The 16,355-nt window shown below is 31.6% G+C and overlaps 1 protein-coding gene across 3 annotated transcripts; it reads right to left on the reverse strand.

Moving 5' to 3' along the window:
- Nucleotides 1-16,025, reverse strand: LOC119679574 (discs overgrown protein kinase). Of its 3 annotated transcripts, none has more exons than XM_038092016.1 (3): nt 15,825-16,025; nt 1,634-1,711; nt 1-1,562 (listed from the first exon to the last, which is right to left on the reverse strand). In XM_038092016.1, the coding sequence occupies exon 3, from the start codon at nt 1,487-1,489 to the stop codon at nt 236-238; it is 1,254 nt and encodes a 417-aa protein (XP_037947944.1). In that variant the 5' UTR covers nt 1,490-1,562; nt 1,634-1,711; nt 15,825-16,025; the 3' UTR covers nt 1-235. The 3 variants fall into 3 exon arrangements, with proteins under 3 accessions (XP_037947944.1, XP_037947942.1, XP_037947943.1); XM_038092014.1 differs by having other exon boundaries at nt 15,356-16,025; XM_038092015.1 differs by having other exon boundaries at nt 1-1,711.
- Between the last annotated feature and the right edge of the window lie 330 nt (nt 16,026-16,355).

Here is a 16,355-nt window from a genome sequence, read left to right on the forward strand (position 1 = left end):
AATATTAATTAATTAATGACAAAGAGATGATAACGCTACGCACGTTAATGTGTTTTTTTTATGTATTTATTGCTAACATACAAAATAACATTAACGTTACGATATATGTAAATGAAATGAGAATATAAAATTTATAAATCTAGCAATTTAAAAACTACATGAAGACGACGACCGACTTGCTAATTTTAAATATAGAAACTATTGTATTCGTAAACAAAAATTACACCACAAAATATTATTTTGCATTTCGCACGTCATTCATAACGCCGCCACCAGGTCCACCGGGACGCATACGCACCGAAGGACGTCTTTCTGGTGTGTCATAAGGTGGGCGCGATGAATTTGTTGCAGCCATTGAATCGTCCATTGTCATACCGCCATTTCCACCAACCACCATCTGCGAGCTACTGCCAACAATTGCTGCATTGGAGTTTACCATCGATTGACCAGCACCGGAGCCCATCATTTGGACGCCACCCACTGCTGCCACACCACCGGTCAATTGTTTCGAACTATGTTGATGTTGTTGGGCAGCAGTTGCTTCTTGTTGTTGGCCATCCCCATCTTGTTGTTGTTGTATTGCTTGAGGATTGCGTGGTCCACCGAATTTAAGTAAATTCCAGTCAAATACATAATCATATGTGAACCCAAGGCGATGAAATAGATTGCGGAATAATTTACGCAAATAACAATAATCAGGACGTTGTTCAAAATGCATTTGTCGGCAGAAATTCAAATAATTCACAAATTCACTTGGAAAACCTTTACACAATGACAGTATCGTTGTGGATAGCTTCTTTTCTGATATACGCTCATATTTTTGACGTTTATTGGCTGCTTTTAGACCCTGCCAAGGTAGAGCGCCTAAATTAAAATACATCAGCACATAACCAAGCGATTCCAGATCGTCACGTCGAGATTGCTCGATACCCAAATGTGTATTTATAGATGCATAGCGTGCTGTGCCGGTGAGATTTTTATTTTCCCGATATGGTATGTGCTTTAATGAACGCGCATCACGAAACTTTTTCGCTAAACCGAAATCAATGATGTACACGAGATTGCCCTTCTTGCCCAAGCCCATAAGAAAGTTATCAGGTTTTATGTCACGATGTATAAAATCACGTGAGTGTATATAGTCAATACGTGATATCATCTGATCAGCTAGCAGTAGCACAGTTTTTAATGAAAAGTGGCGTGAGCAAAAGTTGAACAAATCTTCCAAAGAAGGACCAAGCAATTCCATAACCATTACATTGTAATCACCTTCAGAGCCACACCAGATTATACGTGGTATACCAATGCCACCTTGCATTGTTTTGTAGAATTTGGACTCGATATGCAATTGTGGATGCTTGGTACGTATGCATTCTAATTTAATAGCAACTTCTTCACCGGTATTAATGGTTGTACCCAAGTATATATCACCAAACGAACCTGACCCAATTTTACGGCCCAATCGATATTTGTTACCTACACGCAATTCCATTTTTCGTGTGTATGTCGTCGTTTCTTTCTTCCTTTTTTCCTTTCTTCTTAATTTGCCAGTAAATTTGGTTTATCTAATAAATAATGTATCAAACGTTACGATTTAAAAACCAACAACTCTTTCGTATATTTTAAAAACTCAAACCTTCAAATTTTTTAACAACGATTTGTTGTTTGTTGACTTTTTCTATTCCAGTTGATTTCAATGCGTATATGATTTAATCTGTAAAGAAAAAAATACAAGTTATTAATGCTTCTTCAAATATATATGCACTATATATAATTTTTTACATAGCAAAGTTGTTTATATTACAGTGACTCAGTTTTAAGCTCCACCAAGCGGGCTTTATCATGACGCGATCCTAATGATCGTTACGAAAAATATATTCTATATACCCTCTTCCGAGAATACAACAAGGTCAATTAACAAACTAACACACATTCCGCTGAATTGCTGGCTTAACCAACTCACCATATTTTCAAGATTAAAATCTTGAGGTCCTCCTCCTATGCACCTAAACATAAAACTATATACGAGTATGGACGACAATGGTTCTAAAGTCGGGAAGATTTAACCTTTGTAAATTAGAGGTACTGGGATACTGATCTATAGCCAAATAATTAGACCAGCACTACTTTATGTGTGTGTCGCTTATAGCAAAGCTGCAGACTCTACTATCCAGAAGCTACAAGTTGCTTGTCAGGCATGCTAAGAGACCTTACAATAGATCCGTCAACAAAAAATACATAAGGAATAGAGCACTGAAACTATATGCGAACACCGACAGGCTGCCCTTCTTAGCGCTATCTAATCTGAGAGTAGTCACTAACCGCACGGGGCGATACGCAGATCTTAGATTAGTCATTGAATAATCACGAAGCTCATGAGGAATACTCAAATTAGTCAATGAGATAGATGGGACTCTGCGGAAACCCCCCAGCTAGCAGAGAGTAAAAGTGTCCAGAGGCAGTAACTCAAAAAAGGCTCAACAACAACTGGAAAAAAAAATAATGTTTAAATATATAGGCTTATTATTTATAACTATCAAATTTCTACTGTATGATATAATATGATATAATATAATATAATATCATTTAATGAATTTGGTATATCCTTGAGGAAACAAAATTTAATTTTATGCTAAACTAACATGGTAAGGACGTCACCTTGGTGCAAAATTTTTTTTCAAAATATTTAAATCGATAAAATTGATTTTTAGCATGAGTAAGGATAAAAATCATTCTGCGTTGTAAATATAAATGTAATTATTTATGAAATCAATAATCAATTCGATGGCATAGTAACAACCACATACACGTATACTAGAAAATGACTGAGAACAAGGCAAATTCAAAGAAATAGAAGTCCAAGAAGCTACATCCTACACGACACACGCGCTGATTCGGCTGCTAATAACACAAATTATATTACAGAAAGTAAAAAGAACAATTAAAATAATAATAAAAACAAAAGAATAAAAAAATATTTAATATTAAATTCCATTGCCAGGGCGGCCAGCTTTCTACAACCTGAAATGAACCTCCGAGAGGGAAGCATTTCAATTGACAGACACGATAACAAATCCACAAATCTACAAATTTCAAGATGTAAATGAATAGCAATCCGTCGTTCGTCCCTTCTACTGTATATATGAAAACAACTGAATTTAATTGATTATTTTAATTTTAATATAAACGTCTTGTAAAAATAAACAAGACCCAAATTTTGTAAACACTGAAAAATAATTTGCAAAATTACCAAATTTAAATTCATAAATTATGTAGTAATGCCCAAAAACCAGAAGTGAAGAGTCAAGATAATAATGAATATTTAAAATATAGGTCAGATATGCAAAATTGTATGTTAAAGATAGAAAAACTTGTAAGCAATTTTAAAATAGAAATGATTTCTGTAGTCGCTGTGGTGTAACCATTTACGTTTTAAACTTAAATATCATACAAAAGTAATTTCATTGTTGAGGAAGAAATTAATTTCGATGGTAATTATATTTCAATGTTAAGAGGTTGCTTGCTCCCCTTCTATTGTAAACTCAGAAATAAAATGTTATATAGAGCAGAATAATTACTCCCATCATGTAGATATTATTATATACTTTTACATTTGGGACCTAGTTTAGAGTTCTTTTGAACCATGTTTGTGAAGATTATTAAAGTTTGAAAACTATGACCAGAAGTTTTGGGTATCGCGTTTCCACAGCTCTTGAATACACTACTACTTCACATAGATAGCTTAATTCATTACTGTTGAACTTGCTTAGATTAGAATTAGAATACAAATATAAATATAATTTGGATTTTACTATGATTAGAGTACTTGTATAAATATGTTTTATTGCTATAGTCTATTTTATTAAGTAGGGCCACTAAACAGAAAATGTTAATTAGCCGAAATTAGTTTTACAATGTATTTTCCTGTTAGATCATAGTCCTCCCCGCAATGTTGCTCTTCCTTATGACTCGTTCAAGTGCTCACAGTGTCTTGCCAATGTCGCCCACATATTTATGACAAGTCCTCTTTAACCAGTTCTCGCATCATCAAACCTCCCATCAAAGGGATCAGGATAACTCCACTACCCTTATAAGTTCTCCTTGTAATATGCAGTTTCTATGAACCAATTTCTTTTGCATTTTTACACAAAACCATTAGACGTCCAACAATTTTACAGATCCTCAGCTCACACATTTTGTAAGTTAGTTTGAATATGAACCTATGGTGTTACGTTGACATATTATTTGTGCTCGCGAGCTTTAGTGAACAAGTCTGCCACTCCAATATAACCTCACCTTGAATATAAACAAATCAATATGCCCCATACATATATATAAATTTCCTTTTTCTTCACATTTAAAGTTCGGGACGCTGAACTCCACCCCTAAAACAGTAAATCGGAACCGCGTATATGATGAGCAGTAACAAAGCAGATGTGAGGCACTTTTATCGTCATTTCCCTAACTGTGTCACGAATGATTAAATGGGAAATACAATCTACTTCCCTAAGCGACTATATCCTGCCAACAAGCCGACCATAAGACTGATATCTTTACGCGTCCAATTTCCATACAGATGCTTACATATTGTTGAGTCATCACATCTTTTAATAAATCATTTAACATAGAAAGAATTTATGATTTTAACGATATGTCTAAATTATTTAGGTATTCTGAGTGATTACCTGAAGTACCTTGTTTGAAAAGCTCGTCTGCCTTGCGATTGTTGAAAACATTCCTATAACCGGGAACCCAGAGTAGAGAAATGTTATACTACGTCGACATCTCGTTTACAGATTCATTGTATGCACTTTACAACAGCTTGAGTGTCTGATAATATGTATATTTATCTAATACAATAGCTTTCCAGCCAAGCTATAGCTTCTCATTTATAGATTTGTAGCAATTAAAAGCCAGCCGTCGTGAAAGTAAATTGGACTGAACTCAAGGATTTTACAACACGTTGAGTGTGTGATAATATTCATATACATCACATATTCTCTTTTTATGTGAGATACACCTATTTTTTACATCTACACCACTATCTATTTTAAAGTCATAATTAAAATTGATTAGACCCTCCTCTAATGAAAGACCTCTCGACAGCAATGTGCCTCTAGATGGACACTCCATCATCTATCTTCCTAATTTACAATACTTATTTTTAATTAATGTAATTATGTACGTCTGTGTTCAGATTTTGTAATAAATAGAAAAACTGACATGATACCGACTTTTCGGCTAAATTGTTCTGGTATGTCTACTGGTACGTTTGTAACTTGTAATCAATGAAAAAATTGCATATACTAATTAGCATTAGTTGGTGTTTGTACTTTATTATTGTGAAATCAATGCAAAAAAAAGCTTAAAACTTAAAACCTCGATATTCTGAGAAGTAAACTGTATTAGTGATGTTCCCCCTGCGGTAAAGGGGTTAGAATATTCCCGTGGTAGGCACAGTCTGTCTTATGAGGCGAATAAATCCCGATATCACGCCGACACTTGTGTAAGAAGTGTGTATGGTAGCGATATCTGACCAGAGATGGCAGTATCTGGTACTACGGCCGTGCTGACCAGTTGAGGTTGGACTCGTAGTGCCTGTGGTTAATACCTAAACTTACGCGAGAGGAGTTTGGGTGTTCATTTATTCGTGGAGTTCATTTTATGCGTGGAGTTGCGTATGCACCACCGAGTGTTACAACTTACATTGTAGCAGAGGTTTAGATAGGCCTCACATCAAACCAAGGTGGAAGTTATGTCTTACACACTTTGCTTCATTGGTAACCAGTGGAATTACTAAGGAGATTCCAATGGAGCATTCATCGGTTCAATATACTGATGCGTTTGTGAAGAAGACGTTAATAATTCTGGTCTTCTGTATTAGTGATGAAGTGCTACAGAGCACTGTAGTTAATAGTTGAGTTTATTGTCCATTGTCACATCGGTAGACCAGAATGATCAGTATCAATCGTGTTTTGAGAGATAAGGTAAAATTTATCAGAAATTAATATACATATGTACATGTACAATATAATCACTTTCAACTATATAATTTAACGATTATCATATCGTCTTCTACAGCTATTTACATATTTATTTAACAAATTTCATTTAACATATTTATGTTCTACATTTTAATGATTTTTAATTTACAGTTCAAAATATTTAAATATATAAATTGAAGTGTTGAAATATTTTAGATAAACTGAATATTTTGTTTTTGTTGTCATTTATTACACGAGAATGAGACATGCCAAGTAAGCGATGAGCTGTCAGGGAAGAACGAAACGAATGCGAATGCAACACGGATACGATTTACATAAGAAAACCGCAAGTCAAAGAAGTTTTGACAGAGCAACGCAAGATGCCAGAAATAAACAATGACGAACGAAGTGCGTTCAAGGGAAAAATAAAATATACACAACCAGACACAGATGATAAAAGATAAAAACGAAAACAAAAAAAATAAATAAAAACAAAAACATAAGAGAAGAAAAAAAAGTTAAAATAAAAAACACTGCATCTTTGACAAACTGCAGAGAATTTGCAAGAAGATACAAAGTGTGCGAAGACCAGAAAGTAACAAATAAAATAATTAGACAAAAATTTGACAAAGTATGAAAACGACAACAACAACAAAAAAATAAAGAAAAATAAGCACACCAAACAGCAAAGCAGCAAAGCAGGAAGGGAAAAATGCTAAATGGGCACTTTCATCGATTGTGAAATGCGAACACACACAAAATCCAATCCAAGTTAAAAAACAAAGAAACAACTGTTTTTTGTTTTTTTTTTCTTGTTGTATTGAAAAGGTTAAAAAGACAAAATTTCACTGAGTAAAAAAAAATGTTACAAAATCAAAAGAAAAACAAAAATATGTAAGATTTTATTTGCTTTCTTTGTTTTTGTTTTACTGCAAAGCAAATCACCGTATGAGCAAACGTTTCAGATGAAGATATGAGTACATAAAAGGAGGCAGGCAGAGCAGAGCAGAGCAAAGCAGCGCAGCACAATGAATACGTAAGCAAAAGAAATACAAGCACAAGCACAAGAACGAGAACATAAACCATGAAAGAGCACAGCTGGATCGTTTGAAAATGAAATGTCTGTGCACAGCGTACAGGAGGCGGAGGGGGGAAAAAGGAATATTGCTACAAGTATACTACTACTTGCTTTCAAAATAGAGTTTGTGCTGCTTTGTTCTACCACTTTGTTATTTTCTAACTGCAGCGGCGTCGACGCTGACAGCTGACCGTGCTGCTCGCTTTCTGCTCTGCTATAGTTCTGTTTTGTTGTTGTTGTGACCGTTTGTCCACTTGTTTTGCCTGAGGTTCATGTTTAAGCACAGTGCAATGTGGTGCAGAGAGAGGTCTATACGTTTGTTGTTATTGTTGTTGTCGCTGGCAATGTTTCATTTCATGTTTATGGTTATTGTTATGATTGCCTTTGTGTGTTGTTGGTGTTTCAGTGATTGTTAAAGCCTTTGGTCAACGTAGTTATAAAGTGTTGTAGTTGTTATTTTTAATGGTTTATGAAAAGAATATACAGTTGCTTTCCAACATTCTATAATTTTTTTTGTTCTTTACATTTTTCTCATTTCGTATTGTTTTTTTTTATTTCTTATTAGTTTACCAGTTTACTTCTTTTTTTTTTTTTTTGAACATTATTACTACACTTACTTGTTACAAACTCTACAAAAGTTGATTGTATTTTGTTTTGCCACATTTTTCGTGTATTTTTCTATGGCTCAAGTTCATTCAAATTGTTTAAATAAACAAAAATCAGAGGAGACGTGACAATTTAAGCAGCTTCACTGCCAACTTATGTGCCAAGACACGCACCAACTGAAAAATGAAAAATCAAAAATAAAAAAAAATATAAAATACCAAGTCAGAAGGAACGCAAGAAATGGGAGCAGCAGTCGCAGCAGCAATCACTCACGCAGCAACAGCTGATTCGCATTCGACGGGGGTGGACAGGCAAACATGTTTGGATGATGGAAGGAAGTAAGGTTTTGTTTTGAAACTTTAATGTTGGCGAAGTAAATTGAATTGTTCGCAAAAATTGTAAATTTATATACATTATATATATATATATATATATTTTTTAATTTTTTTGCAATCTATTCCATTTTATTTTGTTTGCAACACAAGAAAATCAAAAAGAAAGAAAACAAAAATAAAAAATAAAAAAAGCTGCAATTTCTGTAAACAGCGTGAATTAAAGAAAGTTGAGATATAAATATAATAAATGTATAATAAAAAAAAAACTTTCGCAAACAAAAAACTTTTTATTATATTTTATTATTAATTTTTTAAAGCTTAAGTAACTTTTTGTTGGGTTATTAGTTTCCGCTTCCGCATTTCATATTTCATATATTTTGGGTATTAAAAAATGTGCCTAAAAAAAGTATGTGCGAAAAAGTGTAGTCAAGTGTAAAAAATTTCAGGGATTTTTTTATGCCGATTTAAGCAGGGATCGACGAAGTGCACACTACCATTTTGTTGGCACATAAACGAATTCCAAAATATACTAAATAAATAAAGAAAAAAAACTTTGTTTTTAAAGTTTTAATTATATCATTTAAATAACCAAAGCATCAACTTCCCATCCATGGAGTAATACGCAGACCAACGTGGTCAAGTATCGAATTATTCCATATTTTGCAATCAAAAATTTCTAATATAAATTTGAAAATATATAAATGAAAGGAGTAAAGACATGAGACGATTATCTATGATAATTAAGTATATAAAGCAATCGAAAAAACAATAGGAATAATAAAGATAAAGAGGGGATACAGAACTTTCCCTGAGCGAAATCAAACCCTTAACATTGCAATTGGCCAACTCTAGTTGGAAGCAGGGAAAATTTTTTAGGCAAACATCTTTTTACCTCTCTTACGGTGGCGTTCAACGCTAAAATATTGTGAGCTTTATAACTAGTAAGAAATTAGAAATATGTAATGTAGGCAGAAGACACCAACAGTTGTAACCAACTCACGCAAAGAGGTCCTAGATATTACTATAGAAAATACTCGAGGCTGTGAGCTTGTCAAAAACTCTAGAGTATCCAGTGAACCTTCCATGTCTGATCATAGAATCCTAAGGTTCGTCATGTTGTTCTAATAGCAAAAACAGTTAATAACTCGTGATATCATAATTGATTCGTGGAATATAAATTAGTTGGTGGACTAAGCAATTACTCTATATGTAATGAGACCACGTTGAACAAAAATTTTGACACAAATTTGAGTCTATTTCTAGAACTGTCCCCATTAAAGTGGCTAGGTTTCTCAGCCTTGACTCGGACATCTTGATCATGGTTGACTTTAATTGTACTCCAACCTAAACCCAATACATTCTTGCTCATAAATGATCCCCTCTCAACTCACACTACCATAGTCTAACCACATCTTAACCCATGTACACGTCTTTATAATTACATTCATGTGCCCTGCTTTATAAATCCTTGAGGATTTTTACAATAGTAAGGACTATAGTATAAATTAGCAACTACAACTTAACATATATTGTCAAGAAAGTCTCTTTTAAATGATAGAATGACTTGATGATAAGATTTGTGAACGGTTTTTTCTCCATTTTTGGTGAAATCTGCTTGGTTCGTATTTCTTGGGAACAAAATAAACAATTAAAATTATAAACCTGAAGATTTGGGGTTTGGTCATTATTTACAAATTTATATAAATTAAAGTAAATATTAAATATAGTTATGCAAAGAGAAATGGAACCGTTACTAATATGAAATAGACATATACCCAACTAGGAGTATACGTAATAGGAATCACCATACCTATTATTGGAAGAAAACTCTACTTAGTATAGTGACATTAAATAGTAAAGTGGAACACCGTTACTGTGTTAGAAAAAAAAAAAAAATTATAAATTATAAATGACTATGAATGTAAATATGTGTAAAAGGTAAGAAGAACCAAAATAATTACATTATTATTTAATAACAATTTTATGATAAAAGATCACAATGGATACAGACTATACTGTATTAAAAAAAAAGACTGCAATAGTTCTGACTTTCAATTAAAAAACAGCTGCAATAATACGTACATCCAGAAAATATTGATTCATAACTTTTTGTATTTATGAATCATTTGGAGACATTTCAAAGAGTAAAAGATAAACTATAAAAATATTTCGATATATGAAGTATAAAGTCTGCAATAATAGGAAAAGTAGAATATGATGTATATGAATAATAGTTTTATAATTTTTTACTCAAGTAACAAAAATGGTCCATAGGACGGTCATAGGACGTGCCTACCAGCTCTTGAAGAAATAACACCTGATGTGTTTTTGTCCAGGTCTAGCCAGAACTAGGTTTAAGTTTCTAGGGGCCCCCTTCTTCAACTCAGCGATATATCCAGCATTAGCATTAGCCAGATTCTTGCTTTTGTTAATGCTTCTGACTGGTTCTAGTTTGACCCTCTATCTACTATCCACCATTACGAGGCTTTTTGTGGATTCAAAACGGCTTTTTCTTTAGCTAATTGTGGAAGACTCGTCATCCTTCCACCACAACTAACTAACTAACTAACAAAAATTAATAACAAAACAATTTTTGCACAACAAAACAATTAAAAAGAGATTTATCACAGTAACTATATTTTTACAACAGTTACCATCTAATAACAGCCTACTTACCTACTTTTTTACCTACACCTATCTTTACAGAGACCCAGTAAGTAGGTTAATTGTTTGAGTTATGAGTCACTGAATTAATCTTTTATTGGATTAGTAGACTGGATTAGTAGACTATAGTCTATTTCATAAGAGATGTCACTAAACAACAACAAATTTCATACTAAAAAAACGGGTTCTCACTGCATTTTATGGTTACGTCATTCTCCTTGTCTACTGAAATTCACTATAACAACTAGCACCTTCATTCCTGTCTCTTGGTGCGCCTCATTGGATCTACACTGAAAAAAAATTGATGGTCTACATCTTTTTTATTCTGAAAACCGATTTATTTAAGCATAACAGTAGGCATATATGCAAATATTTCTTAAATCGCTTGTGTACGTCTCAGCGGAACTAAAGAATTTATAAGATCACCTGTTATAGTGAAAACATTAGGTACTCGAATCTTGATACATTTGTTAATGGAGTCAATAGAGAGATCTTTATTTATAATAAAGTTTCTGATAAACCAGGAAATTAGGAATATCTTTCTGAAAGTGATGTTTTGGAATTTTTATAGTTCTTGAAGCATAGACTTAATGGAATTAAATTAAAAGCTTGGAAAAATATCTAAAAGTTAATTTTGCTGGATAAAACTATGTGAATTATGTAGGTTCTGAAGAGCTTTTGTATTTAAATAGATAAATGAAGGTGATATTAGATGTGTTGGAACCGATTCACGAATACGTTCTAGATATACAAAAATAATAGATTATAAAAAACGCTATATAATGGATGTGCAGATATAATGTATTCGTACATCAGTAAAACGAATATTCAAAAGTTAAAATAATAAAATCTATTTAATGATGGTCGTGGAATAAAACGAGAGAACTTGAAATTAAAGAGAATCTAGGAGCTATGAAGGTAAGAGCAAAAGATAATGATATACTATCAAATGTTAAAAATAACTGATAAATTAACAATTCAAAATAATAACTTTTCTGAAACATTCAAAAAAAAAAAAGGGTTTTTCTATTTTTTTTAAACTATTTTTAAACCCATAACTGGAAAATCAGAGACATATATGTATACCTGTTTCTGCTAATATTTATTTTTTTTTTATTAAAAATTTAAATAATAAGAATTGAGTTAAATTGATGAACTGGAACGAATTTTAAGCTTCATTAAACAGACAATATTTTTATGATGTGTAGAGCTTATCACAATATACAATATGGATATTTTTTTATAATATAACAGGTGTTTTTATGTTCTGTTTCGAACTCATTATTTATATACAAATTCGCTTTCTATACTTGAGACCATTACATTAATTGTATAATGTATATATAGAAGTATGATAAGGAATGATATATCTGTTTTATTATATTTTTCAAAAATTATATACTGTTGAAATACTTATAATATGTGTACATATATAGAAATAAGATTTTAAATCGCTATAGAAAATAACCTCCCTATATTCATCTTAAATTGAGTTTTCAATCTCTATTATAGTGTATATGGGATAATAGTTCAATAACACAATACTTCAATATCTTTAAAACAATTTTACTGTGAAAGTGGATTTTCTTTTGGAAAATAGACGTAGAGTTACACAAAAATATTGATTTTAATGGAAACTAAAAAAAGTATGGTTACGATAAGCAATTTATAGTAGCATGGTAATATGATGTTGAGCTTCCCGAAACAGTCATAGTCTCACGTTAAGTTGCAATAACAGAGAAACGATATGATAACCTTAATCCAGAAACACTTTTTCGTTTCTGCTTCGAAGTTTTCAAAAAACTTACAGTTTTACGTGATGTCTAACACGTATGAGATTTGGTATCATTAAGAACAATCTCTATTCATACTTATCAAGACATTTACCGTCATCGGAAACGTTATAGAAAACATTTCCTTTTTGTTTTAAGAATTAATCACGTAAATCTAAGAACACATCTTTCAGAGATATGGTCACAACAAAGTCAACTTAATATATTGTTTAAAAAAAAAATATTTTGTATGTACAATTAAATTTTGATTCAAACCCTTATTTTGAAAAGAAAATTACATAGAAGTTTTTTTTAGGAACCCACTAAACATAGCGGAGAGTTTCTTATATTAAGCAAGAATCTGATAAAATTCTAAAACAATAATAATAGGATAAAGTTACAGATTTTTCTAAGAACCCTATAAACATTTGAAAATATTTGTTTATTTAAGGCATTATTCTGAAAACTTATTATAAGTTCTTCGATCCTCTGAAAGCTGGCGACGACTACCACATCCGAATGAACCACGAGCTGTACGAGCTTTATCACGACATTGATATAGTTCATCGAATTACCATCCAAAGGGTTCGCTAGTTTGATAATATCGTGAAAATGAATGACGATAAATTGAAAATGAAGTGAAAAATAAATTTGAAGCGATAGTTCGAGGATGAAGGCGTAGGGCTACTTCTCCGGTGGAGTGATCAAGTTGAAAAATAACTAATTGTAACTTGATGTAAGAGACTGAAGAAGTTGAAGCGCACCCAGCAGAGGCAACTAGGGAGACATGATGTGTCATGCTAAAGTCCGGTAACAAGTTGTTATGGTCATTAAAGTAAGTAGCTCAAAACTTCAAAAACTATAAAGTTGTAAACCGTATCGTTCCATCATCCTTACAAAGGATGAAACTCCAACGAGAATAGTGAATAATACATATTTAGTCATTATAAATGACTACTGCTCATATATAAACGGCAGCTCGTGAGGTATATATTTCATTAAAGAACTGTAAGAAAGCCTCTAATATTAGGCAATATTAGACAATATATATGTATTGTATCTTTGGAGTATTACAGTCTTTTAAAAGAAAAATCGGAGTTGATTTTGCAAAACCATTGTCAAGACTACTCTAATAGAGTTTTAGGCAAACTCAGTACAACTTAAGATATCCCGAGAGATAACAAAAATATAGCGAACATATACATAATAATAGATGCAATAAAAATATTTGAGTAGTCTTTAGCATAAAATGTTTGGAGAACTAGTCGCCAGAAATCTCTACTTCTATACGATTTCAAACATAAGCAACACTCTCCACTGTGTAAAGCTATAACCTCTAAAATCTTAGATATTACGCATTTCAAAATGCTTATTTGCGTACTTAATTACATTTTAGCATAAGACTGTATAGATATGTATTATTTAATGTGCTTTCACATTTTTTTCTATTGTAGTAAAACACGCTAGGGTTAAGTTGATAGCCGTCATAAAAATACAAAATACAAAATAAAATTTCAACTACGCAAATCGGGAAATCGGAAAAACATGTTTTTATGTAAAATTTTCAATTAAAAGAAGAAAATGCAAGTCGTTCCTCTTCATTTAAGGGTTGTTATGAGCAATGAACTGAATATTTTGCGTAAATAGAATAAATAGAAAGCAATTATCTTGCAGCCCTCAATGCATTCTCCGAAGATATCTGAGTTTTGTTACGAATAGAATTAAGAAATGAAATAGTAAATAGAGAACAATGTATTTCTGAACAGAATGGTTTTTTAACTTGAAATTTTAAACAAGAAACGCTATATGAAATCCAATGAGTCACTGGTGCTGCGATAAAAACAGATAAAATTATTCCGGTGACGTACTAATAAGACAAGTTTTAGTAAGAAATTTATGTTATTTTGTGTTTTAGGGAATTTCAGAAATTTCTCTTCTAGTTACAGATGCAAAAAAGTGTGGATCTAATTTAACTAAGTACATTGGAACCATTGTACATTGTTGTTTTATAGAAAAGGTATATACCATATGGAAAATACAATTTTTGAGTTCAAGTTTTTTTTAAATAATCTGAAATATTTTAATATTATTAATACGTTTTTATTTACAACTATAAGAAAATATAATGTAGTATGATTTAATTGTTAAATCAAGTGTTTAGTAACGACTTGAGAGTGACAGCCGATTAAGCTTGAATGTATTGACTGTATAAGCATTCATATGGCAAGATCTTAACATTGGGATATATCTTAATTATTGAACATAATATTAAAAATTATTATTTTGATATATGCATAAAGAAAACAAATCATTATGAGTGTGTAAAACATTTCAGATAATAGAAGGCAAATCCAACAAGATTAGCAGTAAGACGAAAGTAAAATCTAGTAATTATGTTCATTAGAGCTGCGTTAAAACTGCTTAATATCATAAAACAACAAACAATTACAAGTTTTTGTTTAACATTTTTAATAAAAAGAAAAACAATTATTAATTCAATATTTGCACTGATTGGAGGACACAGCAGCTTTAACGCAGAGCAACTTCAGTTCATTCGCAGTCAATGGCCTCGTGGCGACGAGGACAAACAAGCACATAGACGGACAAAAAATAACTGACTGATAGGAAGTACAGAAAAAAAAACTGTATAATTTACAATATAAGAAACACTAATTGAATTGTACAATATATTAGCAAATTATTTCAAATATTTTTTGTACGAAATTATTTCCGTTCTGGTAAGGCAATAAGATTTCCTATAAGCCATACAATTTCCATGCAAAGATATTACAAAACAAAAATGTCGGCTGGCCAGGCAATAGTAGCAGCAGCAGCAGCAGCAGCAAAAAATGTATTGTACTTCTGCACCAACAAAATTTCTTTTTACAATATTCAAATAAAATGGATTTTTATACTCACTATAAAGTTGATTTATTTCTTTTATGAAATTCCGTACTTCAGTGCAATAAAACTCCGTTTTTAATTATATATAAACATTTGTTATTTTTTTTGACACAAAATTGTGTTTGATAAAAAATAAGCTGAGGCAAGGCAGCCAAAGAAAAATGTTTTATTTTCCTTTGTTTGCGCCCGAGAAATCAGCGTCAAAACATTTTCACACAATTTTTCTTAGATTCTAAATATAATTTTTTTAAGATTCTCATATCATTTGTGAATTTCTTTACTATATATTTCTCATAAATATATATATATTAAAATTTGTTTTGTTAAACACACTTTTATGATTAACGCACGAAGAAAAATTTTAATGCAAAAATTTCTATTCGAAGTCGCCTCGTTGGACAACGACAACGATTTCGGTTTTATAAATTGACTACCACGACGACGGACAAAATTACTTTTGTATTCGTTTAAAATGTAAACATACCAATTGTCTCTTTTGCGCTTATAGGTATGTATATTGTATTATATATGCTTCTTCTCTATTCACTTTAGCGTATTTGCTGTCAGTCTCGTATATGTTGACAAATTCAATTCTTTTTAGGTTATACCTTATTCTTTTTCCAAAACGTTTTACTAATACGATAATTTTTATTTTCACGTTTTTATAACTTGAATTTCAAAACTATTATAAAGCAATAAAAACATTTGTTTAATCTTTTTTTTATTTCAATAATTTATGTTTATATATTGAATACTTATTTTTAATATAAACTAATTTCAGCTGCACACTCACTTATGTTGTGCTACAATTTCAAACTCGCCATATTTTCTCAAATAATTCATATGGTCTGCATACAAATACGAACTTTTTGACATAAATGATATTTTTTTCGAATACAGAGTTGCATTTGTAGTGGGACTTTTTAATAAATGTGTAAATTTTAGTAAAAAGAAAAACTACGGCCATGTACGAGTTCGAGTAAATCGAGGAAAATAGTAAATTATGTCGGTATGG

This window comes from Teleopsis dalmanni, chromosome 2 (assembly GCF_002237135.1).
Source record: "Teleopsis dalmanni isolate 2A chromosome 2, ASM223713v2, whole genome shotgun sequence".
Classification (NCBI taxonomy): Eukaryota; Metazoa; Arthropoda; class Insecta; order Diptera; family Diopsidae; genus Teleopsis; species Teleopsis dalmanni.